General features: G+C 57.3%; 3 protein-coding genes across 5 annotated transcripts; all 3 read right to left on the reverse strand.

Moving 5' to 3' along the window:
* Window positions 1–103: 103 nt before the first annotated feature.
* Window positions 104–5,995, reverse strand: asah2 (N-acylsphingosine amidohydrolase 2). Its single transcript, XM_086016054.1, has 20 exons — window positions 4,536–5,995; window positions 4,368–4,462; window positions 4,153–4,296; window positions 3,842–4,018; window positions 3,593–3,720; window positions 3,450–3,527; window positions 3,264–3,384; window positions 2,550–2,675; window positions 2,386–2,472; window positions 2,192–2,296; window positions 2,051–2,132; window positions 1,861–1,976; window positions 1,648–1,742; window positions 1,530–1,569; window positions 1,326–1,424; window positions 1,159–1,254; window positions 879–1,028; window positions 738–794; window positions 450–538; window positions 104–356 (listed from the first exon to the last, which is right to left on the reverse strand). Exons 1-20 carry the CDS (start codon window positions 5,008–5,010, stop codon window positions 158–160), a joined length of 2,559 nt encoding a protein of 852 aa, XP_085872180.1. The 5' UTR covers window positions 5,011–5,995; the 3' UTR covers window positions 104–157.
* Window positions 5,996–6,055: 60 nt separating this feature from the next.
* On the reverse strand, window positions 6,056–14,771 carry LOC147128658 (kinesin-like protein KIF20A). Of its 2 annotated transcripts, none has more exons than XM_086016052.1 (28): window positions 13,905–14,771; window positions 13,168–13,275; window positions 12,237–12,320; window positions 12,027–12,146; window positions 11,825–11,963; window positions 11,382–11,566; window positions 11,259–11,301; window positions 11,002–11,147; window positions 10,856–10,928; window positions 10,650–10,761; window positions 10,455–10,529; window positions 10,202–10,348; window positions 9,941–10,103; window positions 9,513–9,788; window positions 9,035–9,129; window positions 8,862–8,952; window positions 8,655–8,795; window positions 8,330–8,542; window positions 8,143–8,223; window positions 7,947–8,074; window positions 7,419–7,564; window positions 7,277–7,351; window positions 7,039–7,190; window positions 6,855–6,950; window positions 6,730–6,789; window positions 6,540–6,618; window positions 6,345–6,460; window positions 6,056–6,261 (listed from the first exon to the last, which is right to left on the reverse strand). In XM_086016052.1, exons 2-28 carry the CDS (start codon window positions 13,270–13,272, stop codon window positions 6,178–6,180), a joined length of 3,225 nt encoding a protein of 1,074 aa, XP_085872178.1. In that variant the 5' UTR covers window positions 13,273–13,275; window positions 13,905–14,771; the 3' UTR covers window positions 6,056–6,177. The 2 variants fall into 2 exon arrangements, with proteins under 2 accessions (XP_085872178.1, XP_085872179.1); XM_086016053.1 differs by having other exon boundaries at window positions 6,115–6,261; window positions 8,655–8,792.
* Window positions 14,772–14,851: 80 nt separating this feature from the next.
* On the reverse strand, window positions 14,852–18,621 carry atad1b (ATPase family AAA domain containing 1b). Of its 2 annotated transcripts, XM_086016063.1 has the most exons (10): window positions 18,522–18,621; window positions 17,444–17,663; window positions 17,003–17,101; window positions 16,792–16,912; window positions 16,524–16,724; window positions 16,308–16,414; window positions 16,128–16,217; window positions 15,918–15,968; window positions 15,624–15,754; window positions 14,852–15,527 (listed from the first exon to the last, which is right to left on the reverse strand). In XM_086016063.1, the coding sequence occupies exons 2-10, from the start codon at window positions 17,615–17,617 to the stop codon at window positions 15,407–15,409; spliced, it is 1,095 nt and encodes a 364-aa protein (XP_085872189.1). In that variant the 5' UTR covers window positions 17,618–17,663; window positions 18,522–18,621; the 3' UTR covers window positions 14,852–15,406. The 2 variants fall into 2 exon arrangements, with proteins under 2 accessions (XP_085872189.1, XP_085872188.1); XM_086016062.1 differs by having other exon boundaries at window positions 15,624–15,968.
* Window positions 18,622–19,832: the final 1,211 nt, after the last annotated feature.

The raw sequence follows: 19,832 nt of genomic DNA on the forward strand, positions 1-19,832 counted from the left end.
CGCGTGCGCGCGTGCGTGTGCGGACCCCGTTCAACGGTGGCGGCAACAACCGGACACCAAACATGCCAACAGCACCCAAATGACATCAAGAAGAATAGCGACAAGCCGACCAAGAAGACTTTATTGGCAAGAAGGGACGCCGAGGCACGCTCCGGGCTCACTTGGAGTAAAAAGCGTCGACGACCCGAAAGACGGCCGACGTGCCCTGGTAGGGCGTGATGACGGGGCGCAGGCCTTTCATGCTCTTGTGGTGTCCGAAATGTTTGATCCTGTACGAGGCGGCGGCGGCGTCGGACGGGATGTGCCACTCCACCGTGGCGTTGCTCTGCCGCTCCGAGCCTTTCAGCCAGTGGAACCTGCAAAGGGGGACGCCGTGGCCGGCGCCGCTGCGTCAGCCTCGGCGCACCGCATGCCGGCGGCTCAACGCACGCACGCACGCACGCACGCACCTGGTCTCCCACGACGCGTCGCTGTGGACCAGCGTCCAGGCATTGCTGCTCTGGTCGTGCATCTCCACCGCAACGAAGCTTCGCTCTCGCTGATGAGGGACGGCCCGCGTTCGTCCCGAGCCGGCAAAGCGCAGCCCCGAACGACACGACGAGCAAAGAAGCAGATGGCCGGAGAAGGGAAGAAAAAAAATAAATCAATCAAAAATGAGGCAACAAGAGCGACAAACACCAAGACCGGTAGCGCCCGCCCCTGAAAAAGGGCAGCCGAGCAGAGTGTCTCGTTCTCACCACGTCTCCCGAGTGTCTGGGGTTTCCTGCCACAAAGGTGACGGACACCACGTCTCCCTGGAAAGCGAACCCCGCCCATTCAGATCCACTTCACCGAGTGTGCGCGCGCCGGCGCCCGCGCCCGCGCCCGCGCCCCCTTACCCGTCTGTAGACAGGAAGCACCTGCTGCAGGACGTCTCCAAAGCTGCTGTTGTGGGGTTTGCCGTCGGTGGTCGCCGCGGGTAACAAGTTGAAAAGATTCTTCTGGAAGAAGGGAGGAGGCGGACCCGGCGGAAGCGAGCCGACTCGGTCCTGCGTCATGACATCATGACTGACTTCCGGAGTTGTTCATCCACTCACACGTGGTCCAGCGTTCCGACTCGCCCGCTTCCCGGGCGGCGGCGGCGGCGGCGGCGGCGGCAGCGGCGGCGGCGGCGCTCACCTGAGCGATGGCGCGTGCCAACTCGCAGAATTTCAGGACGTAGGCGCTGAGCGTGTGCGGACCGTAGATGGTGGACGCGCCCTCGTACCTCTGAACCTGGACGACACGCCGTCAGCGTCATCGTCGTCGTCATCATCATCATCATCATCATCATGTAGCACGTCTACCTGGTACTCCTCGTAGGTGCTAATGTAGTGCGTGTAGACGTTGCTCAGGCCTGCGATGACCACGTCCACGTCCGAGAAGGCCCCGCTCGACTGCAGCGCCTGACGCCGCGCACGCGCACGCACCCCCACACACACACACACACGCTTTCAAACATCCCACGTTGCTACTTGATGCTTTGTCACCAACATGATGTGGACACTTACCCGTTGGACAGCTTCTCTTAACCTTCTGCCTGCCATGGTGCTGTCACACACACATCATCATCATCATCATCATATGAACAAGTATCACGGCACAGATTTTGTGTGTTTGTATTTTTACGTCATCTCTCCGGGAACAGCGACGACTGCTATGGAGCCAACAGCGAGGATCTGAACGTCAACGATTTCTGGGTGCCATGGCAACGGCCAGTTCATCTAGAAGCACGCACGCACATGTGGCATTTGAGCCGTGGCGGTTAGCGGACGGGACGAGACGAGACGAGACGAGACGAGACGAGACGAGACGAGACGAGACGGCGCCGGCCACGCTCACCTCCCCCGTGCTGAACAGGACGGGTTTGGGCCGGTGACAGTCCCGCGTCCGATTGGACGGCTGGCCCAGGAGGGCGTCTCGGATGCCGTCCCAAAACGGGTCGCCCTCCACCGCACCTAAACACACACGCGCGCATCCAAAGTGTGTCTTCACATAGTATGTGGACGCCGTGTGTGTGTGTGTGTGTGACCTTGAGTGAAGTTGAGGTCTCCTCCTCCATCTGTGGTTCCTGCCGCAAAACTGTGACCCAGCGCCGGTTTGCATGTAGTCACCTGCACACATTCTTCAGTCATTAGTTTGTGCGCGCATGCGCACGTGCGCGCGCACTGACCGCGTGCGTGTCATTGATGAAAACCGTGACGTCCGTCATGTTGACCCACTGATGAGCCGAGTGAAGCGAGCCCGTCACTTCCTCAACCGCATTTGCGTAAAGTTCCTGCAAAGACACGCGCAGGCCGCAATGAGGTCACGACTTGCGTGTGCGCGCGCACACACAAACACGCACGCACGCACGCACGCACGCACCCTGGCCTTCCTGAAAATGTTGTGTCCGATGATTCTGGTGCTATCAAACATATCTTCTCCAGGTCCAAACGCTTGACACTCCTTGGTCTGAAACGCGCACACACACACTTCCTGTTGACTGTGTGCACGTGTGTGTGTGTGTGTGTGTGTGTATGCATGCGTACCCCTCCATCAGGACATGAGCTGTTCAAGTAGTCGCAGGCTAATCCAGAGTTGACACAGTGAGGACCTTCAACGTTGGGGCTCACGTCGCCGAGGTTACTGGACGAGAAAGCAGCCACAAAAGCTGCCTGACATGCGCAGACGCACACGCACACGCACACGCACACGCACAGTGAGGGCCTGAGTCACTTGGGGCCGAACTCCGCCTTTGACTTGTGGTCCCCTTCTGGCGGGTCGGCAGCATATTTGAGGGAACGACAACGAAGTTGTCCGGGCTCGGCGTTGTCGCTCATTTTGCTCCAAGTATGGCTGGTTTGCGCCTGTCCCCGTGCGAGTGCGAGTGCGGCCATCTCGGGCTTGGGGTCAACAAGCCACAAGCGGGCGCCGGGCCGCTTCTCGGAAAGATCCCGGTATCGCTTGACGCGCCGTCAAGTGGCCGGCGCGTCAAGCGGCTTTTCCTCAGGTCGCGCGGCCGCGGGTCTCCGAGAAAGCTCGCAAAGACGACGTCCGGGACACAATTAGCCTCGGCGGCGACTCGGACACATTCCGGACACCCGAAAACGTCTCCGAAAGGCAAAAGCCGCCTTGGACTTTGGGGGGGGGTCGCCTCGGCGGGCCGGCCGCAGATGTCGCGCCGGAGACCGGAGGCGCCCCGAGGGGGCCGACGAGTCAAGGCGGGAGCTCCCGACTGTTTTTGGAGTTGAAGCGAACGTCACCTGTCCGGGCAGCGCCGCGGGGTTCTTGTGCTTCTCCATCAGGTAGGCGGCGTAGCCCACGTTGTCGCCGCTCAGCAGACGATTCGTCGTCTTCATGCTGACGGCGTGCAGCGCAAACCAGCTGGGAGGGGACCGAGTGCGCCGGTTAGCAGCGCGGTGCGGCCGCGTTGTCCTCGCGAGGCTTACCTGAGCATGCCGATGCCGTCTCCGTCCGCATCGGTGAACTTGAGAAGCACAATGTCCCTGTCCACGTTGTCTTTATACCTGAAGATGGCCCAGAGTGGGTGAGGGGCGCCCATCGCCGCCGGCGACTCGTCGGGCACGCTGACCTGTTTCGCTCCTCCTGCGGGTTGTTGCTGTAGGCGTGAGGACTTCGGTTGACGCTGCTGGCGTCCACGCGCCCTCGATTCTTGTAGATCCGTCCTGGCCGCACGCTGTCGTGGGCTCTGTCTATACTCTGGAATGGAGGGAAAGGCGCCATATATTCAGGGTGGGACAAAGGCGACATTAGGACAAGGGGATGCGTCCGTTTGCCGCCGTCTGTGGGACGGACGGACGGACGGACGAGCGGGTCTCACTTTGACGATGCCTTTGACCAGCGGTTGGATGGACGACCTGAGGTAGCCTTTGCCGCTGATCATGAAGAGCGTGTACTGGAAGTAACCGGCCGGGCCCGAGTGCGTGTGCGTGCCACTCAGCACCACGTTGTCCTGCCGGTAGCGGTCGCCATATTTGGCTTGCAGGGCCTTCAGGACCTGCTCACGGGACACATCGCTTTCAAGTCCACATGAGGTGCGGTAAGCCACGCACGCACGCACGCACGCACGCACGCACGCACGCACGCACAACACGGATACGGCGGAGCCCGGCTCAGTGCGTGTGCGCGCACCTCCAGCCTCAGCCTCTGCGACACCATTCCCACGTCCACGGTGACAAAGACGACTCGACGGCGGCCATCGTCGATGATGAAGGCGCGACTGAACAAACGGGTGTGAATGCCTGCGGCCGTCTGCTGAGGGTTGGCGTACCCCATCTACACACAACGCACACACATGAGCCACGCGTGGCCCGAGGAAGTGTCGCGAATGTAGCGGGTCAAGCGACCAGAGGAAGTTCGGCGGGGGGCCCGGTACAGTCGGCGCGTCCTACTCCAATCAGGAACGATGGCTCTGGACCGGGGGGCGGCGTCGGGCCGGGACCTAGAGCGAGCACAAAAAATCTTGACGGACAAAGTGGCGCAGTTGGACGGTTGGCGCGTTAGCGCGTACTCACAGGTGCGCGTGGCCGTCATGGCGATCAGAGTGACGCTGACGCTCGTCATGGCCACAAAGAGGACGGCCAGCGTCGCCTCCAGGGTGGACAGAGCGCAGCGCTTCCTGGCGGCCATCTTGTTCGGCAAAGTGCCACAAGGAAACAACGCGGCTGACTTTGGGATCGGGTTTGACTCGAAGGCTAAAAGGAGGCGTCCCTCTGCTCCACAATCATCATCCGCAAGACATCGTGCAAACAACACAGGCGCAAGACAGCACATCAACATGAAAATGCCGTGACACGGCACGGCACAAATCGGGGTCGCACCGCAACACGGGACATAATAGAAGGCGACAAAGTTTCCGAGACGAGCGCAACTCACGCGCGAGTCGACGGTCGACAGCAAGTTTGGCGGCGGCGTTGGCGTGCAAAGTTCACACCGCGATCGCGGTTGTAAAGCCGCACTGATAAACAACCGCGCTGATAAACGACTCATTTTGCTTTTATGACACAATTGTGACAGCGTTGCGGTGACGTGCTCGGCCGGCGTACGGCGCCATGCCGAGGTGTGCTGACGCTGCCCGCAAAGAATGACAAAGATTCCAAACGGGATTTGGGGGGAACGCACGCCGGGACAAGCGGACAACGTTCATACAATGTTTGAAACTTTTCTTTTTCTTTTTTTTTTTTTTTTTTTTACAAAGAAAAGGCTGAAAAGTCAACCGATTTGGTGCCCTGAGTTCCACAGTTGCAGAAGCACCTTGCGCCGCGTTGCCGGCCGCGAGGCTTTCGGGGCACGTCTCCATCAGTTGCGCACATCAAAGCTTTGCATCAATTTCCACTTCAAGAGCACATTTGTACATAAAGAAGTGGTTCGCGAGAAGCTCGCACACTTCCCCCGTCGCCGATGACGTTCCTTTTTCTGGAGGACTTGGCATGCGGTTGAAGCGCTCAACTCCACAAAGACGGCGGCGGGCGCTCGTCCGCGTCCGAGCGTCAAGCCAGCCGAGTCCTCCGTTGTCAAATGTAGGCCAACCGTGTCCAAAGTCCTGAAACTTGCCGTCGTCCGCCCCTGCTCATCTCCCGAGACACCCGGACTCTCGACCGTACGCGTGGAACCTTCCCTTCCGGCTCGTCTCTCTCCGGTCCTCCGGCCGCATGTCAAATTGCAGGCCGAGACCACGCAAAGCGCCTTTTCACACGACGACGTTATCACGTAGGCAAATTGGTTCCCAAAGTAAAGGCCTTTGTAGTAGTCTTTTCAGCAATGATAACATCAAGATCAAGAATGAAAAGAAATACTTGTCTGGTTCAAACGACGGGGGTCAGCAGAACTTGCTGGTAAGCTGATCATTTGAAACTGGCGCGCTGCAGCGGGGAGAGATGGACAAAGGGGCAAAGACAGCGGCCCTCGAGGACCACACTTTGACACCTGTGGGGGTTAGGGGTTCCATACTTTCTCACACGCGCTTGATCTTTTGTCAGTGAGTCTGTGGTCAGCGGCCTAACGTTTGGACTCATTTTCAAGAACGCGTGAGGAGTTTGGAATGATCACATTTTATTTCCTTCAAGTCAAAAATGTTGCTGCTCTTCACAAAACTCCAGCAAGAAAAACAATTGAAAAAAGTGACGACGAGAAATCTCAAGAAGCCATCCCAAGACGTCACTTCCTGCCAGTCTTGGAACGCAGCTGGCGCTTGATGATCACGTGATCGCTTTCCTTTTCCTTTTGGTCTGCAGTGCTCACCTGAACGCGCAAACACAAATGGCAACAGGCGTCAAACGCGGAGCAAAGTGTGGACGGAAACACGCGATGGCGCACCCACTAACCGGCGGGTGCGGCGAGATTGGAAGGGGCGCGGCGGCCTCTTTTTTGCCATACGGTTTCCTCTGCCCTCGCTTGGGTTTGGTTGCCATGATGAGCGAGTGTCCGAAAAGGCCTTTGGCTGAGCGCCGCAAACAAAACGACTGAGTGACAGGCAGCGCTCCCCGTCGCTCACAGTGGCAAGTGTCAGAAAATCTCACCTGTGCCGCTCAGGGCGGACGGCCCAAGCGCCGGAGGCGAGCTCCGCGGGATTGCGCAGGACGACGCCGCCGCCGCCTCCTATCCCGAGAAGGACAAAAAGGCCGAGAAAAAAAAAAAGGACAGACAAGAAGTGGCTTTGTCAGCCTCCCGAGCAGGAAGTGAGGCGGCCAATCAGAGCGCACGCCTCACCTGTGTCCTGTTTCCGATGTCCGCTGGCTTATTTCGCTTGTTGTCGCTTGACAACAAGCCCTGAAAGGCACACAAGCGCACGCGTCAACATTGGTGTTTGCAAAATGTTTCCAAAGGTTTCCCACCTCCACTTGGCAGCATTTCCTTTTCCTCGCCGCACTTTTGTTTTTGGATTTGGTGTCGTTCAAAGGACGATGGAGCTGCGCAAGCGCCGACGGGTCCTGCAGACGCGCGCGCACACACCCCCCCGCCCGTTATTGCGGTCACCATCGTGAGTGGGCATGTCGTCACGGCGACCTGCCAGCGCACTTCCTGTCTGCGCCTCTCCTTGCTGTCGTGCCGCCTCTGCATTTCTTGCTTGGGCTCCTCCACCAGCGCCGGCTTCTCCTCGGGCTCCTCGTTCTCCTTCTGCTTCTCCTCCTCCTGGCGCCGCTGCACTTGGACCTTGACGCGCGCCAGTTCTGATGGCCAGAAAAGCGGCCGCAGCCAGTTAGCGGGCAAGCGACCGCCGGGGGGGGGGGGGGGGGGGGGGGGACGTCGTCCTCACCTCGTCTCATGGCGTCCGTCTGTCTCTCCAGGTCTTCGATGAGCTTTTCCTTCTCGCGCAGGACGCGGCGAAGCTCTGACGCGCAAACGCGCACGTTAGGAGGGTGGACGGGACGTGCGCGCGCAGACGGGCGGGCGCTCACCTCGCCGTCGCTCCAGGTCCTCGTCCGTCTTCCTCCTCAGAGCCGCGGCCTGCCGCTCCAGCTCCGCCCTCAGCTTTCCGAGGCGCTGGCAGTATTCTGCTTTCTGATTGGCCAGTTCCTCCGCCAGCCGCTCACACTTCCCGTCGCTGCGGAAAGACCCGAGAGGGAAGCAATCGGCCGCTGCCGACTTTTTGCTGCAATTGCGCAAGCGCCACACACTTGGAGTTGCTCCTCAAAGCGTCAGAGAAGAAAAGCTTTTGTTTGCGGGAGCTTTGCAAACGGGTCAATGTCGCCGGCCTCTTTGGGCAAGTGATAACGAGGCGGGCGCCGGGTGGTTCTTGGGTGCGCCGCCCGGCCACTTGGCCTCTTCTTGGCCGCACTCCGCCAGAGCCTCTCCTTATTGGCCGCGTCATTTTCAATTTGCGTGGCGCCCCATGTGATTCGTTATTAATGAGGATGTTCCGTTCGGTTCTCTCTCCGCCTTACTTTTGAGGCCGGAAAAGTCGTGGGCAATTTGCTCCTCCGTACCTGCGCATCTTTTCTTGCGTCATTTCCTGGATGACTTTGGACTGCTGGGCGCAGCGCTCCACGGCCGCCTGGCACTCCTTCCGCAGTTGGGCCACGCTGGCGCGGAAGACGCTCGGGCCCTCGTCCTGCTGAGTCGACAGTCGTTGAGTCGCCGCGTGGCCCCGCCCCCCGCCCGCCCGCGTGCAACCACAATCACCTCCGCTTGCCGCTCCCCGGCGCGCGACGGACCCTCGGCGGCGGCCGGCTCATCCCCGGTGGCGGCCGCGCGCTCCGCTTCCTGTCGCGGAAGGCAGTCCGGGGGGGGGCAAACATTTGTGAGCCCGGAAGCAAGGAGACACGCACAAACATCCCCAAAGGTAGAGAGAGCTGGCTTTTTTTCTTACCCGCGTCTGCAGCGCCAAGACTTTGCCGTCGAGCATCGCGTCACTTTGCGCCGGTGGCCGAGCTCCGCCCCCAGTTTGGCAAGGCGGTCTGGCAGGAAAAGCCGATGTCGCTCGCCGTGGGCCGTCCTCCGGGCGGGCGGGCCAAAAAGCGCCTCCGGCGTGGTCCCGGTCCTCCTCTGGCTCCCCGGCCGACGCGCGCTCAACCTGCTCGCTCTGACGACAAGAAAAGGCGAGGACCGAGGACGGACGCCAATGACGTGGGCGTGGCTCGTTGCGCATTCAGTGTTGACGTTTTCCAAGCGCGGCGGAGGAAGAAAGCGCTCACCTGATTGGCCAGAAGCAGTTGCCGTCGCACGCCCAGAGCGTCCGCTCGGATCTTGCGCAGGTCTTGTCCCACCAAGCTGAGGACTCCCTCCAGAAGTGCCTCCGCCTGCCTCGCCTGTCCCTCCTCCTCCTCCTCCTCCTCCTCGGTGACATTAGGTCACGTGGGTTGGCGCCGGGCCACACCCACGCGTGCCACACGGGCACTCACCTGGGCGGTCCGGCCGAGCAGGTTCCTGAGGATCTCCAGCCTCCTCTCGGCTCGCTCCTCCAGGATCTCTCGCTCCTTCTCCAGACGCTGGCTGAGCAAAGCGCAAGCGGTAAGCGGCGAGAGGCCGTCACGCCGGTGCGGGCGTGGACGGCGCGGCGCCATCCTTCGCTCACCTGTAGTCTTTCTCCATCTGCTTGAAGATCTCCATGAACTCGGCGCAGACTTCCTCTCTGATCCGAGCCTCCGCAACCAAACGGAACGCCGCCTCCTTGTCTGACGCGCACGCACACACGCGCACACACGCGCAGACCAGGCGGGCGTCGGTTAGGTCCCGTGACACCAAAGCGATTGAGGTCAACAAGTAGCGCCGCGACAAGATTGGCCGATCGCAACGTGGACTCGGCCGCGCCAGTGACGGGCGGGCTGGTGGGCCGCGAGCAAGTGTCAACATTTGTCCACTGGAGGCCAAGTCGGGCGCACCGAGCAAATGTCGGGCGGGTGCCGCCATTCGCTGAGCAACGGCCAGGCGAGGGCCCATCGAGCAATCGGCAGCTATGGTGAGAATTTTGGAGGGGTCTGGAATGCTCGCTCACTTTTTGTTTGGAGAAATTTGGGAACGGCCGCTTCGACAGATAGAACGGCAGCCTCTACCTTGCCGCCTTCCTCCGAGGTCTCGTCGCCGTTGTCCGGGTCTGCCGCCTGGAGCGCGGTTGCCTCCGCGGCACTCTCCTCCGGGTCCCCGTCCCCGTCCCCGTCTTCCTCCGCCACGTCCTCCAAGGTGGTCTCCCAGGCCAGCATGGAGCTTTTGCGCGGGCGCGCCAACGCGTTCCTGCGCCGGTCGGCCTCGTCGATGAGGACGGACACTTCCGTGGCCGACCTGAGGGAGGCGTCGTCCGGGCTGGCGGGCCTGGAGTTCAGCACCACCACCTGGAGGACAGCAAAGAAGAAGAAAAAGAAGCCGACCGCGGGACAACCGGCGAAAGTCTCTGTCATCGCACGTCAAAGCGGAGCGGCGGCTCGCGGCCCAACGCTTTCATGGGAATCGGCAGCCTGAAAAGAGCGACGGACGGCGCCGGCACCTTCTGGGCCAGGGCGGAGAACTTGAGCACGTTGAGCGTCTCGTCCAGGCAGGACCACTTCTGGTTGATGTTGACCACCATGGACACCTTGCCGCCACCGCGGAAGAACAACTGCAGGAAGTGGGTCAGCTTGGACTCCCTGAAGGGAACGTGATGCTGGAACCTAAGCGCAAACAAACTCAAGCGTTCGAGCCGCCACACTGGCCCCGGACGCGCGCGCGCGCGCGCGGGCGTGCCGGCGGGCGGGCGGGCGGCGCCTACTTGGCGTTGTGCTTGGTCCTCATGGTGTTGATGCACTTGCCGAGCGCCAGGAGCGAGCTGTTGATGTTTCCCGCCTCCTTCAGGCGCTCGCCCGTGTTGTGCGTGCGTGAGCAGCGCTCCGACCCGGCCAAGTCGCACAAGGCCAGCCTGCGCACACAAAGGCGGGTGGGCGGGCGATCGGGGAGGGGCTAGGTCAGGTGGGGGCGGGCGCTCGCTCGCTCGCTCGGGGGAGGGACGCGACGGCGGCGCTCACTCGCTGACGCCGAGGAACCTGGGCACGGCGGCGGCGGCGTCCATCCGCAGGATCCTGATGGAGAAGATGCTGTGGCTGCGCAAACAAAGGCAGGCGGGAGGGGGGGGCGTCTGTGAGTGAACGCACGCCTGGGCGGGGGCCGGGGGGGGGTTTACTGGGACGCGAAGCCACAAGAGGCAGGCGCGGCCGACTCACCTCCTGCTCGACTGCTGGTTGAGTCTGGTGGAGGCCAAGCTTTGGTTCTTCTTGCCAATGGTCAGCACTTTGAAGGCCTCCTCGGAGCTGCTCACTTGCACCCACTTCAGGTCTGCAAGGCGACGCGCGCGCACACACACACACACACACACAAGTGGGGACTTGTGTGTCTGTTTGCGGATTGCGTGTGCGCGCGCGCATGTTACCTTTGATGAAGGAATTCCCTTTGACGTCCTGCGACAGCCGGAGCGCCGTCCTTCTCACGTGTCCTCCTGGCACCTGAACGCACACTCACATGACTGCGACAGCCAATCGGGGAAGGCGCCACATGATGCGCGCGTGTGCCGGCTACCTGCTCCAGGAGGTCGTGGATATTGTCGTTGTAAATCTCACAGAAGGAAACCCAAACGGAAAAGTGAACTTGGGCCGGCACGTCCAGGCACAAGCGGTCGCTCTCACAAACGCTGCTGGCGCTGCCGTCGGAGCTCAGAGACGAGGCTGACGCACGCACGCACGCACGCACGCACGCACACACACACACACACTCTGTGAGCATATGTGACATCACAGCGGCAACACAGAGGGGCAATCAAGGAAAAAGTGAGCAACCGTCAAGACAAGTCAATCTGGCAGATGCCCCGTTTTTGTCGTTCTGCGGAGACACAGGAGAAGACAAATGGTGAGCGGCTGGACTCGACGGGCGAGCGGAGTCGCGGCGCGGCGCGGCGCCACCTCTCGGACGGCCCTCAGCAGGCTCAGCTTGACGGCGCTCTCGATCCTCTGCTGATCCGGAGTCAGTCGGCTGAAGTCTCGACAGCGGTGAGGTTTGAGAGGGCAGCCGGCATGCAGACGCCCTCGGATGCTGTTGAAGATCAGCCAGAGGCAGCGCGGCAGCAGGCCGCTGTCGTGCTCCGGGCCTGGGAAGGCCGCAGACGTCACGTGACGTGAGGTGAGGTGAGGTGAGGTGAAGTGAGGTGAAGTGAGGTGAAGTGAGGTGAAGTGAGGTGAAGTGAGGTGAAGTGAGGTGAAGTGAGGTGAAGTGAGGTGAGGTGAGGTGAGGTGAGGTGAGGTGACGTGAGGTGACGTGAGGTGACGTGAGGTGACGTGAGGTGAGGTGAGGTGAGGTGAGGTGAGGTGAGGTGAGGCTCGCGCACGAGGCCGCGTTGCGCTCTGACCGAGGAAGGTGAAGGTTTTGCCGGCGTTGGTGACTCCGTACGTGAAGAGCAGACAGTTTTGGCCGTGCAGAACGTCTCGCACCAAACCGCGAACGGATCCCTCAAACACTTTCCTCTGACTGGCGTCGGGTCCAAACACCTGCCGGCAAGCGACGGTGGTCATCGGCCGCATCGCAGTGCGCGCGTGCGTGCGCGCGCTCACCTGGGTGAAGGTGAACCTCTGAGCAGTTTGCGCAGGGATCTTGTCAGCCTGCCTGTTGGACTGGCTGCTCCTGGGAGCTCGGAGCACCACAGTGTGAGCTCCCTCGATGGCCACGCAGTCCTGAGCACAATGCGACACCGCTCGCGGCTCTGACACCTCAACCCATTCGGTGCGTGCGTGCGCGCGGGCGGGCGGGCGGGCGGGCGGTACCTGCGACTCTCCGCTCTCAGCTTCTGTGAAGGGTCGAACCCTGAGGTAGACCCGCAGGTTCTCCGACCGGCTCTCAACTTCATCCTGAGGACAAACGCACCAGACCTAGCTGTGATTGTTACTGGTCACGAGCGAGAGTCACGTGAGCGAAAGCGCACCACCGGGAAGCCAAACGGCTTTTGGTTGCGCCGGGGCCATCGCGGAAGTCAGCCGGCACGCGGGAACACCAAAGTCGGCGCAAACGTGAGCTACGGAGACCGCGCACCAGAGGCAGACGGATCAAAAGATGCACAGACAGGCAGACGGCACTGGCCAGCAGCAAATTTGAAGCGCCGACTTTGATTTTGATTGAACTTTTCTTCTTCTTCCATTTTTGCTTTCAAAGTCTGCCCTCTAAGAGGTTGTGCAACACAGATTTTGCGATATGCCTTTTACTGATTTTGTTTCGGTTTCCAAAAACAATGCCACCCGTTGCTGGACCCGAGCCCTCATTCAGAAATATTTTCTGCATGCTCCTCGCGACATCAGAATCATGATGCATCCTATTTCTTTGTCATCAAGCAGCCAATTCGTCGGCATTTTTTCTGCCCAAAATGAGCAAAACAACTTCCGCTGGGTGGGGCCTCAGTCACCAGAAGCTCATTTGCGCCAGCCGCAGCTCTGCCGCGCGTTGCGGCTTCGGTCAAACGATGGGCGGCCTCGTCAGAGTGGCGGCCCTTGGCAAAACCTCCGTCGTCACGCAACACGCTTTCCTCCACGCGTTGCAGCCTGCTTGCATTTGAACAATTCCCTTCCAAAAGTCACGAGGGACGAACAGATGGCATGAGTGGATGAAAAGCCAAGGCGAGAGAGCAATTTGCAATTGGGCAATAGCGAGCCTCCGTTTGAGGCTGGTCGCTTTCGCCACGATTACAACGCAAAAGATCCTCACCTGCTCTGAAAGAGCCGAGAAGTCGTCCAGCAGGTCTCGCTTGATGTCGCCCACCTCCACCGGGCCGACCCTCTCCGGCTTCCCGCCGGCAAAACAAGACTCCATCCTCTGGGCCCAAACGCACGCACGCACGCACGCGCAACACAAGTCACATTTAAGTGTAAAAAAAGGACACGCCCCTCTCAGTAAGGCAAAGCTGCATTAATCCAAGCCCATACAGGAAGGAAATAACACTTGTTTTTTTATAAAAACATTCATGAACACACAATCAATGGCAATGTTAGCATCTTTTGAAAAACACAAATTTGAGTGATGCGCTCGTTCCGTCACGTCCCATAGCATCAACTCGTTCTATCCCAATGACATATTTCACAGAAGTTCTGACAAGTCTGGTCTGACGAACTAACAATTCTTCATAGACAGATGAGATGAGAAAATACAAATAATAGTAACGCTCATAATAGCGATAGTAATGCATCCGATTTAGGTGAGGCTTTTGTGGACACCGTTTGGATGGCAAGCGCAATGTGCGTCGTCTCTGTGACAATTGAAACGCTCTTGGTCTGACTCAAACCGACTCTTTGACCTCCGACAGGAAAAGCTATGCTGTTGTTAGCATTAGCCACAGCTAGCCAACGGACAATAGCACAGGCCCGTGTGTGTGTGTGTGTGACGCGTCCGACGCAAATGTTTGGTGTATAAAACATGTGTCTGTTCTCTAATCAAACTCAACTCACTGAGGATCTTTTGGCGTGGCGAGGCGAGGCGAGGTGAGCCCACGACGATGCCGCAGCTCACTCGCTTATCCTCCGTCCGCGCTCGACTTTTGAAAGTGGAAGCAAATTAATCGACCAATCCAAGAAACGATCCTGCTGTGACGGCTGCACAGCGCGACGTGACGTTTTCTTCTTCTACTCCATTCGACGGTTGGCAAACGAACGTTTGGATGCATTTCCGCCACCTAATGGACTGAAGTGTTGAACAACAGCGAGGCAGGAAAATCCTGTTTCCTTTCGAATAAGTCATAAACCGTTTCTCTCTCTTTTGTCATTTTTCGATGCTGCAATCCCAAGGAGATTCATTCTCAAGACTGAGCGCGAGCTCCTTTTCCTTCAGCACTGTAGTCCGTTTTCTTCTTCCCTTTTCATTGTCTCTCCTTCCACCATCTTGTGCTCCGAACCGACCTGCATCTGTCATTTGCACCAACATTCTCTTGCATTTCCTTTGAAATGCCATTTGGTACCCCGCCAAACGGAATTGCAGGGGCTATGGCTTCAAATTGGCCTTTCCCGCTTGCCCCGACCTGTGCGGGACGGAAGCCAAATAAACGACACTCCGTCCTTTACCGTTGATCCTGTCCAAGTTTGTGTGCACTTTGTGAATGAAATCCCAACGGCACACTTTTCGTGCGCGTGAGGGCCACCGGACCGGTCCGATACAGCGCTCATGTCCTTGGACCCGGCGTTAACTTGCCAATATTGCTCCTACTTCAGCTGATTTGGGTCCTTTTCGTATTGCCGGCCTTGTAGAATCAGGGCCAGAATCCGGCCCACCGCATCATCTTAAGCAAATTACTTGTTGAACTAGCAAAATGGCCTTGACGTTCAGAAACGTTGCGATATCGCAAGCATTTTTGGGTTCCAAATACGCACGGTGATGTCAGAGTGACGGCATATACAGCTCGTACGGTTCATTTGTCTTTCCATTTATTGTCTCTTGATGTTGTATGTATTCTTGTCATTTCGTGCTCGATGTGCTTATGCTTTGTTACAGCTGCTGTAAAAATGCGCTCTGGAAATCAAGCGGTATTGTTACTTTGTTCATCTTCACACTTATTAACATGCTTGACACTCGGGACAATGCCGCTGCTGTTGCTAGAAATCCGAATTTTGCCCGTGCTTGTTTGCAAATTGACAAGTTAGCGATTTTAAACAAAGCAGGAAGCGGTTTGATCCTGTCAACCTAAGAGTTTAATGAGACAAATATCTACGGTTCGTTTGCCAACTAGCCATGAGGAAGCACACCGAGCATCGCAATACCATAAATAGCAAATATCCATTTGTTGCTTGACAGTTGAGTCATTTTTGGGAAAGGACTTTTCAAAGCAAAAGTTCCAGGAACAAGACAAAGGTCATTTGGTGGACCGATCGTGTTCAAAAACGTTGGCACGTGAGCACGCCGACGGGTTGGAAATGCCAGGGCTGCGTGTACGGGAGGAGGGGCCACTGGGGGCGGGGGCTCAGTCCAGAGCGGCGTGCAGCAGGGCGCCGTGCCCCCCGGCCATCTTGGATTTCTTCATCTTGACGATGGCCCTCTGAAGATCGGACGCGTGAATGGGCCGGATGCCGTCCTCCCACGGGCTGAAAGCCACAAACGGCCAGGTGGTGAGGACGCCGCGCGCCCGCGGACAAAATGTCGGGCCGCCGTCAGCCAGGCGCCGCATTGCGTCAACTGACCCGTCGCCGCCGGTCTGCACAAAGTCTCGAACGCACAGCAGGGCGCCGTCGCGGCACATCTCCCGGAGGTCGCTGCCGGAGAATCCTTCCGTTTCCTTGGCGATCTCCCAGAGCTGCACCGACTCGTCCACCTGTGGGACGGAGGGAGGAAGGAAGGAAGGAAGGAAGGAAGGAAGGAAGGAAGGAAGGGAAGGAAGGGAAGAAAGGAAGGAAGGGAGGGAGCAAAAGAGGGAGGAGGCGGCACTGCGACGAATGCGCAGCGAGCGGAGAGGGTGGCAGGCCGTGCGAACTCACGCTCTCGTTTTCCAGGATGAGTTTGAGGATTTGCTCTCGCTGCTGCAAACTCTGCAAGGTGCGAAAGACAAGCGACACAAAATTTGTACTTCGGCTGCGACTCTTCATCCACGATCACCGCGCTTGGCAAAGTAGCCCAATCAGCGCCAGCAGCCGGACTCGGGTCGGCTAAGGCCTAGCGTGTCACAGCAAGATGCTGTGCGTGCATACCGGCTGGTTGATGTGGAACCTGGTGGGCATCCTCCTCAAGATGGCCGAGTCCAGATCTTGCGGTCGGTTGGTGGCGCCCATGATGATCACCTGACAAGAGCGGCGGGCGTGCTTACGGAGGGCGGGCGCCAGTGGGCGGATCAGCTGCTGCCGCCGCCGCCGCCGGGCTCCGGCGCTCACCTGACAACGGTGGTCGGTGTCCAGGCCGTCCCACAGACTCATGAACTGCGCCTTCATCATGGCCGTGGCCTCGTGGTCCGAGCTGGAGCGATTCCTCAGGAACGAGTCTGCGTGCGTGCGTGCGTGCGTGCGCCAAAGACAAGCCAAAAACACAATTGAGAGCCTGGTTGCTGCCAGCTGCTCCCAGTCAAGCAGGTGAAAAGCCGCGTTTGTCACCTATCTCGTCGATGAAGATGACGGCGGGCTGCAGTTTGACAGCCAAAGAGAAGACGGCGGCGGCGAGCTTCTGCGATTCGCCGTACCACTTGTCGGTCAGCGTGCTGGGCTGCAGGTTGATGAAGCGAAAGCCCGCCTCCTTGGCCGTCGCCTTGGCGATCAGCGTCTTCCCGCAACCGGGCGGCCCGTAGAGCAGGACCCCTGTTACGGTGACAACCGGGTCATGATGATGAAGAAGAAGAGGAGGAGGAGGACGAGGACCTCCGACCTTTGGGGGGCTGGAGCAGCCTGGAGGTTTGGAAGAGATGTCGTTTTTGGACGGGCATGATGACCGTCTCCTGGAGCTCGGCGATGACCTCGTCCAGACCGCCGATGTCACGCCACGACATCTGCAAACGAGGCCGACGCGACGATGACGTGACGTGGCGCCTGCTTGGATGTTTGCGTTTGCTTTTGTGCGTGCGTGCGTGCGTGCCGACCTGCATGCTGAGGGGGTCCACCAAGTGGGCGGCGATGCTCATCTCGTACTCGGACAGCTTGACGTCCTTGACGCCGATCTGCCGCATCAGCTTTTCTGCCTGACAAACGCACAAAAGGGAAAAGTAGTGCTGTGGCACATCGTCATGGAAACGACTACAGAGTTGACTCATTGCAAGTTGCTTGCCAAAGAGGCGCAAGAAAAAGGTGCAATGGATGGCATGTCTTGTATTTCAATATACAACGCGTTCAATTGTTTTGGAGTTGTGTCTACTTTCTGATATATTCTGATGTTGCAGCTTTCGCTACACACCAGGACACGCGCGCGCGCGCACACACACAATGAGGTGTTTTGATGACGCTCAATAAAAGGGTTGCAATTGACACGAAAAGAGCAAGTGGAGACTTGAGTGATTTTGCAGCAGGCGAGCGCGCAAACCGACTTGTTTCTGCGCTTCCAGCTTCTGCTTGCGCGTGGGGTCGATGGCGTCCACCATCCACTTGATGGTGAAGTAGGTGACGGCTCCGAAGATGGTCAGGCGGAACAGAAGGCCCAGCACCTCGTTCCTGCCCAGGGGCCGCGCCGCGTGCTCCACCGGAAGCTCCCTCAGCACCATCCTGATGTGAGCGCGCCCGCCTCCAGATGCTCACGCCGCAAACTACCTGATCACACACACAATCAAATCAAGGTCAGAAGGACATTTCAACACGGCTGCACTGGCTGGCGTGCTTGCTCCAGACAACAGCAATCATTTCAATAATTGAATCATCTGTGATTGTTTTTATCGGATTCATCAACTGAGTCGTTATGCCACAGTTTGGTTTGTAGCATTCATCAGAAAATCAGCAAAATGGTCACAGTTTTAAGAGCCGATGTTTGCAAATGTCTTAGCGGGATGCAAGGCAAAGATAGTCTGCTTACATGAAGAACTACATTAGTCGGACATTTACTGTCGAGAAGCTAACATTTGGAACATTTGAAGTTCAACATGGGTCTCCAAACGATTCGACTATCAAAATAGTTGCTAATTTGATAATCGATCTGTTGCACCTCCGGACATAATGACATACACTGACAGCTCGTGTATAATATGGATTTCATCACAAACTGTGGATCACTCCATGTCCCTCGCGGTATGAATGAAGAATGAAGAATGAAGAATGAAGCATCTTCTCATCTACCCATCTGGCTTACCTGGCCAGAAAGCTATGCGCGTACAAATCTGTTCGCCAAGCTACCAATCTTTCTAATCGTCTGGCTTTCTCTATGGTTCGATGTAGCTACCTATTCAAAAATTCATCACATTTTCTATATAGTTCTCCATCGAAAATGCCAAACTAGTCCGCAATGTTCTATTTAGCATTAGCATTAGGTTGACCTTCCGGGATCTCCGCGGCCACAAAGCGGCTCCCCGAGGTTGGAAATGACCCAAAACTTGCTGGTTAAAACAACAACAAGCCAAAGCAAAACTAAACCAAACGTATCACGAGTGTTCACTCGAGCGTCAAAATGAAACGTACAGCGTGTTGAGGAACCCTCGAGTACAGTGCGGCCGTTGTGCTGCTTCTTCTTCTGCTTGCGCTGCTGCTTCTTCTTCTTCTTCCTCGCCCGAGTCTGCAATTGAGCAGAAAAGAAACGGCACAATATCTCAGGCCGCCATCTATAGGCCGCAGGGATCCAATGCACGATGACGTCAACGTTTGTTTGCCCAACCACACGTGTGCGTGAACGTGTGCGTGCGCGTGTCTGACTGTGTTTGTGCTTATCAGCAACGCACAAAACAAGAAGGGAGTCGTCATCGCTCCCAACCACTGTCCAAGACCGCAACGATTGGATTTGAAAAAAGGTCCATTGTGTCTTGCCTCTTTGGGGCGAACCGGGTCGACTCGTTTCTTCTCTTCTGAGAAGTTGATGTCACGCAATAACGGAACCTTTCCCAGGACTATTCAGTACTCCAAACAAACTCATGCGGAGTACTTCATTTGATTAAAAGGCACCGATCCCGCGATCCGTAAGGACATTTACCAGAGTTAGTTAGGGTCCTGAATGGGATGTACTAGACAAGACATATAACACTAAACATGAAAGGAACATTTTGTTAACAAAAATTGGAGCTTCTCTCCCAAAAAAAACAAATCTCACCCAAAGACACGAATTAATCACCACTTTAGCCACATTCTTTTTGGAAGACAAAGTTGGACCAAAACGTTTTCCAGGAGTGTCAACACCAGGTCGACAAAGTTGGCTTTAGTCACAGCGAGGTGCACTCAACCGGCATCTCAACGAGCTCCCGTGGAGTTTGAGTGGAACTTTTATTTTTCCGTTTGAGTGGAACTTAAGAGCACCTATCTGTGACTAAAGCCAAAGTGTGGCATTTTGGACTTTCTGAACTTGGATTTGACGCCTCTGAAGATTTCAAATGGTCCTTACAGCTCTATTCATTATTTTCAAGATACTGTTGCTTCGCCGTTGTCTACTTTCATACTTGAGCATTTAGCACTTTAGCACAGATTGTTTTTTTTTCATTGTAAAGTGCTTTTATTGATGACAATGAATTGTCATTTTAATTGTAACGGGACAAAACGAGTGAAATTAACCTCCGTTGCTCGTTGGACTGCCAGGTTTTCCTCGTTTCTGCTGCATGTAACCACCCTGGCCCCTGGTTCTGGGCCAGTGTAGGAACATGTTTATGCGATTGACGGCCACCTTTGATTTTCAATCGGACACGTGGGCCATCTCATACACAAATGAGGTTAAATGTCAGACGAACTGAATAAGTAGTGAGTGATGTTTTCTGACATTTCGGACGGGGGACAAAAGCAACTCAACTT

Source organism: Filicampus tigris, chromosome 19, assembly GCF_054856515.1.
Source record: "Filicampus tigris isolate MCC_2025a chromosome 19, RoL_Ftig_1.0, whole genome shotgun sequence".
NCBI lineage: Eukaryota > Metazoa > Chordata > Actinopteri > Syngnathiformes > Syngnathidae > Filicampus > Filicampus tigris.

Excerpts from the sequence above, each read along its gene's own strand:
- asah2 (XM_086016054.1), bottom strand. The coding sequence starts at position 5,010 with ATGAGTCGTTTATCAGCGCGGTTGTTTATCAGTGCGGCTTTACAACCG. Across the intron at positions 4,019-4,152 it reads CGCAGAGGCTGAGGCTGGAG|GTCCTGAAGGCCCTGCAAGC; the intron begins GTGCGCGCACAC and ends TCCCGTGAGCAG. Across the intron at positions 2,297-2,385 it reads ACATTTTCAGGAAGGCCAGG|GAACTTTACGCAAATGCGGT; the intron begins GTGCGTGCGTGC and ends GTGTCTTTGCAG.
- atad1b (XM_086016062.1), bottom strand. The coding sequence starts at position 17,617 with ATGGTGCTGAGGGAGCTTCCGGTGGAGCACGCGGCGCGGCCCCTGGGC. Across the intron at positions 16,415-16,523 it reads CATCTTCATCGACGAGATAG|ACTCGTTCCTGAGGAATCGC; the intron begins GTGACAAACGCG and ends GCACGCACGCAG. Across the intron at positions 15,528-15,623 it reads GTGCAGACCGGCGGCGACGG|CCCGTGGGAGGACGGCATCC; the intron begins GTCAGTTGACGC and ends TGTGGCTTTCAG.
- LOC147128658 (XM_086016052.1), bottom strand. The coding sequence starts at position 13,272 with ATGGAGTCTTGTTTTGCCGGCGGGAAGCCGGAGAGGGTCGGCCCGGTG. Across the intron at positions 10,349-10,454 it reads AGGTTCCTCGGCGTCAGCGA|GCTGGCCTTGTGCGACTTGG; the intron begins GTGAGCGCCGCC and ends TTGTGTGCGCAG. Across the intron at positions 8,543-8,654 it reads AACTGCTTCTGGCCAATCAG|AGCGAGCAGGTTGAGCGCGC; the intron begins GTGAGCGCTTTC and ends TCTTGTCGTCAG.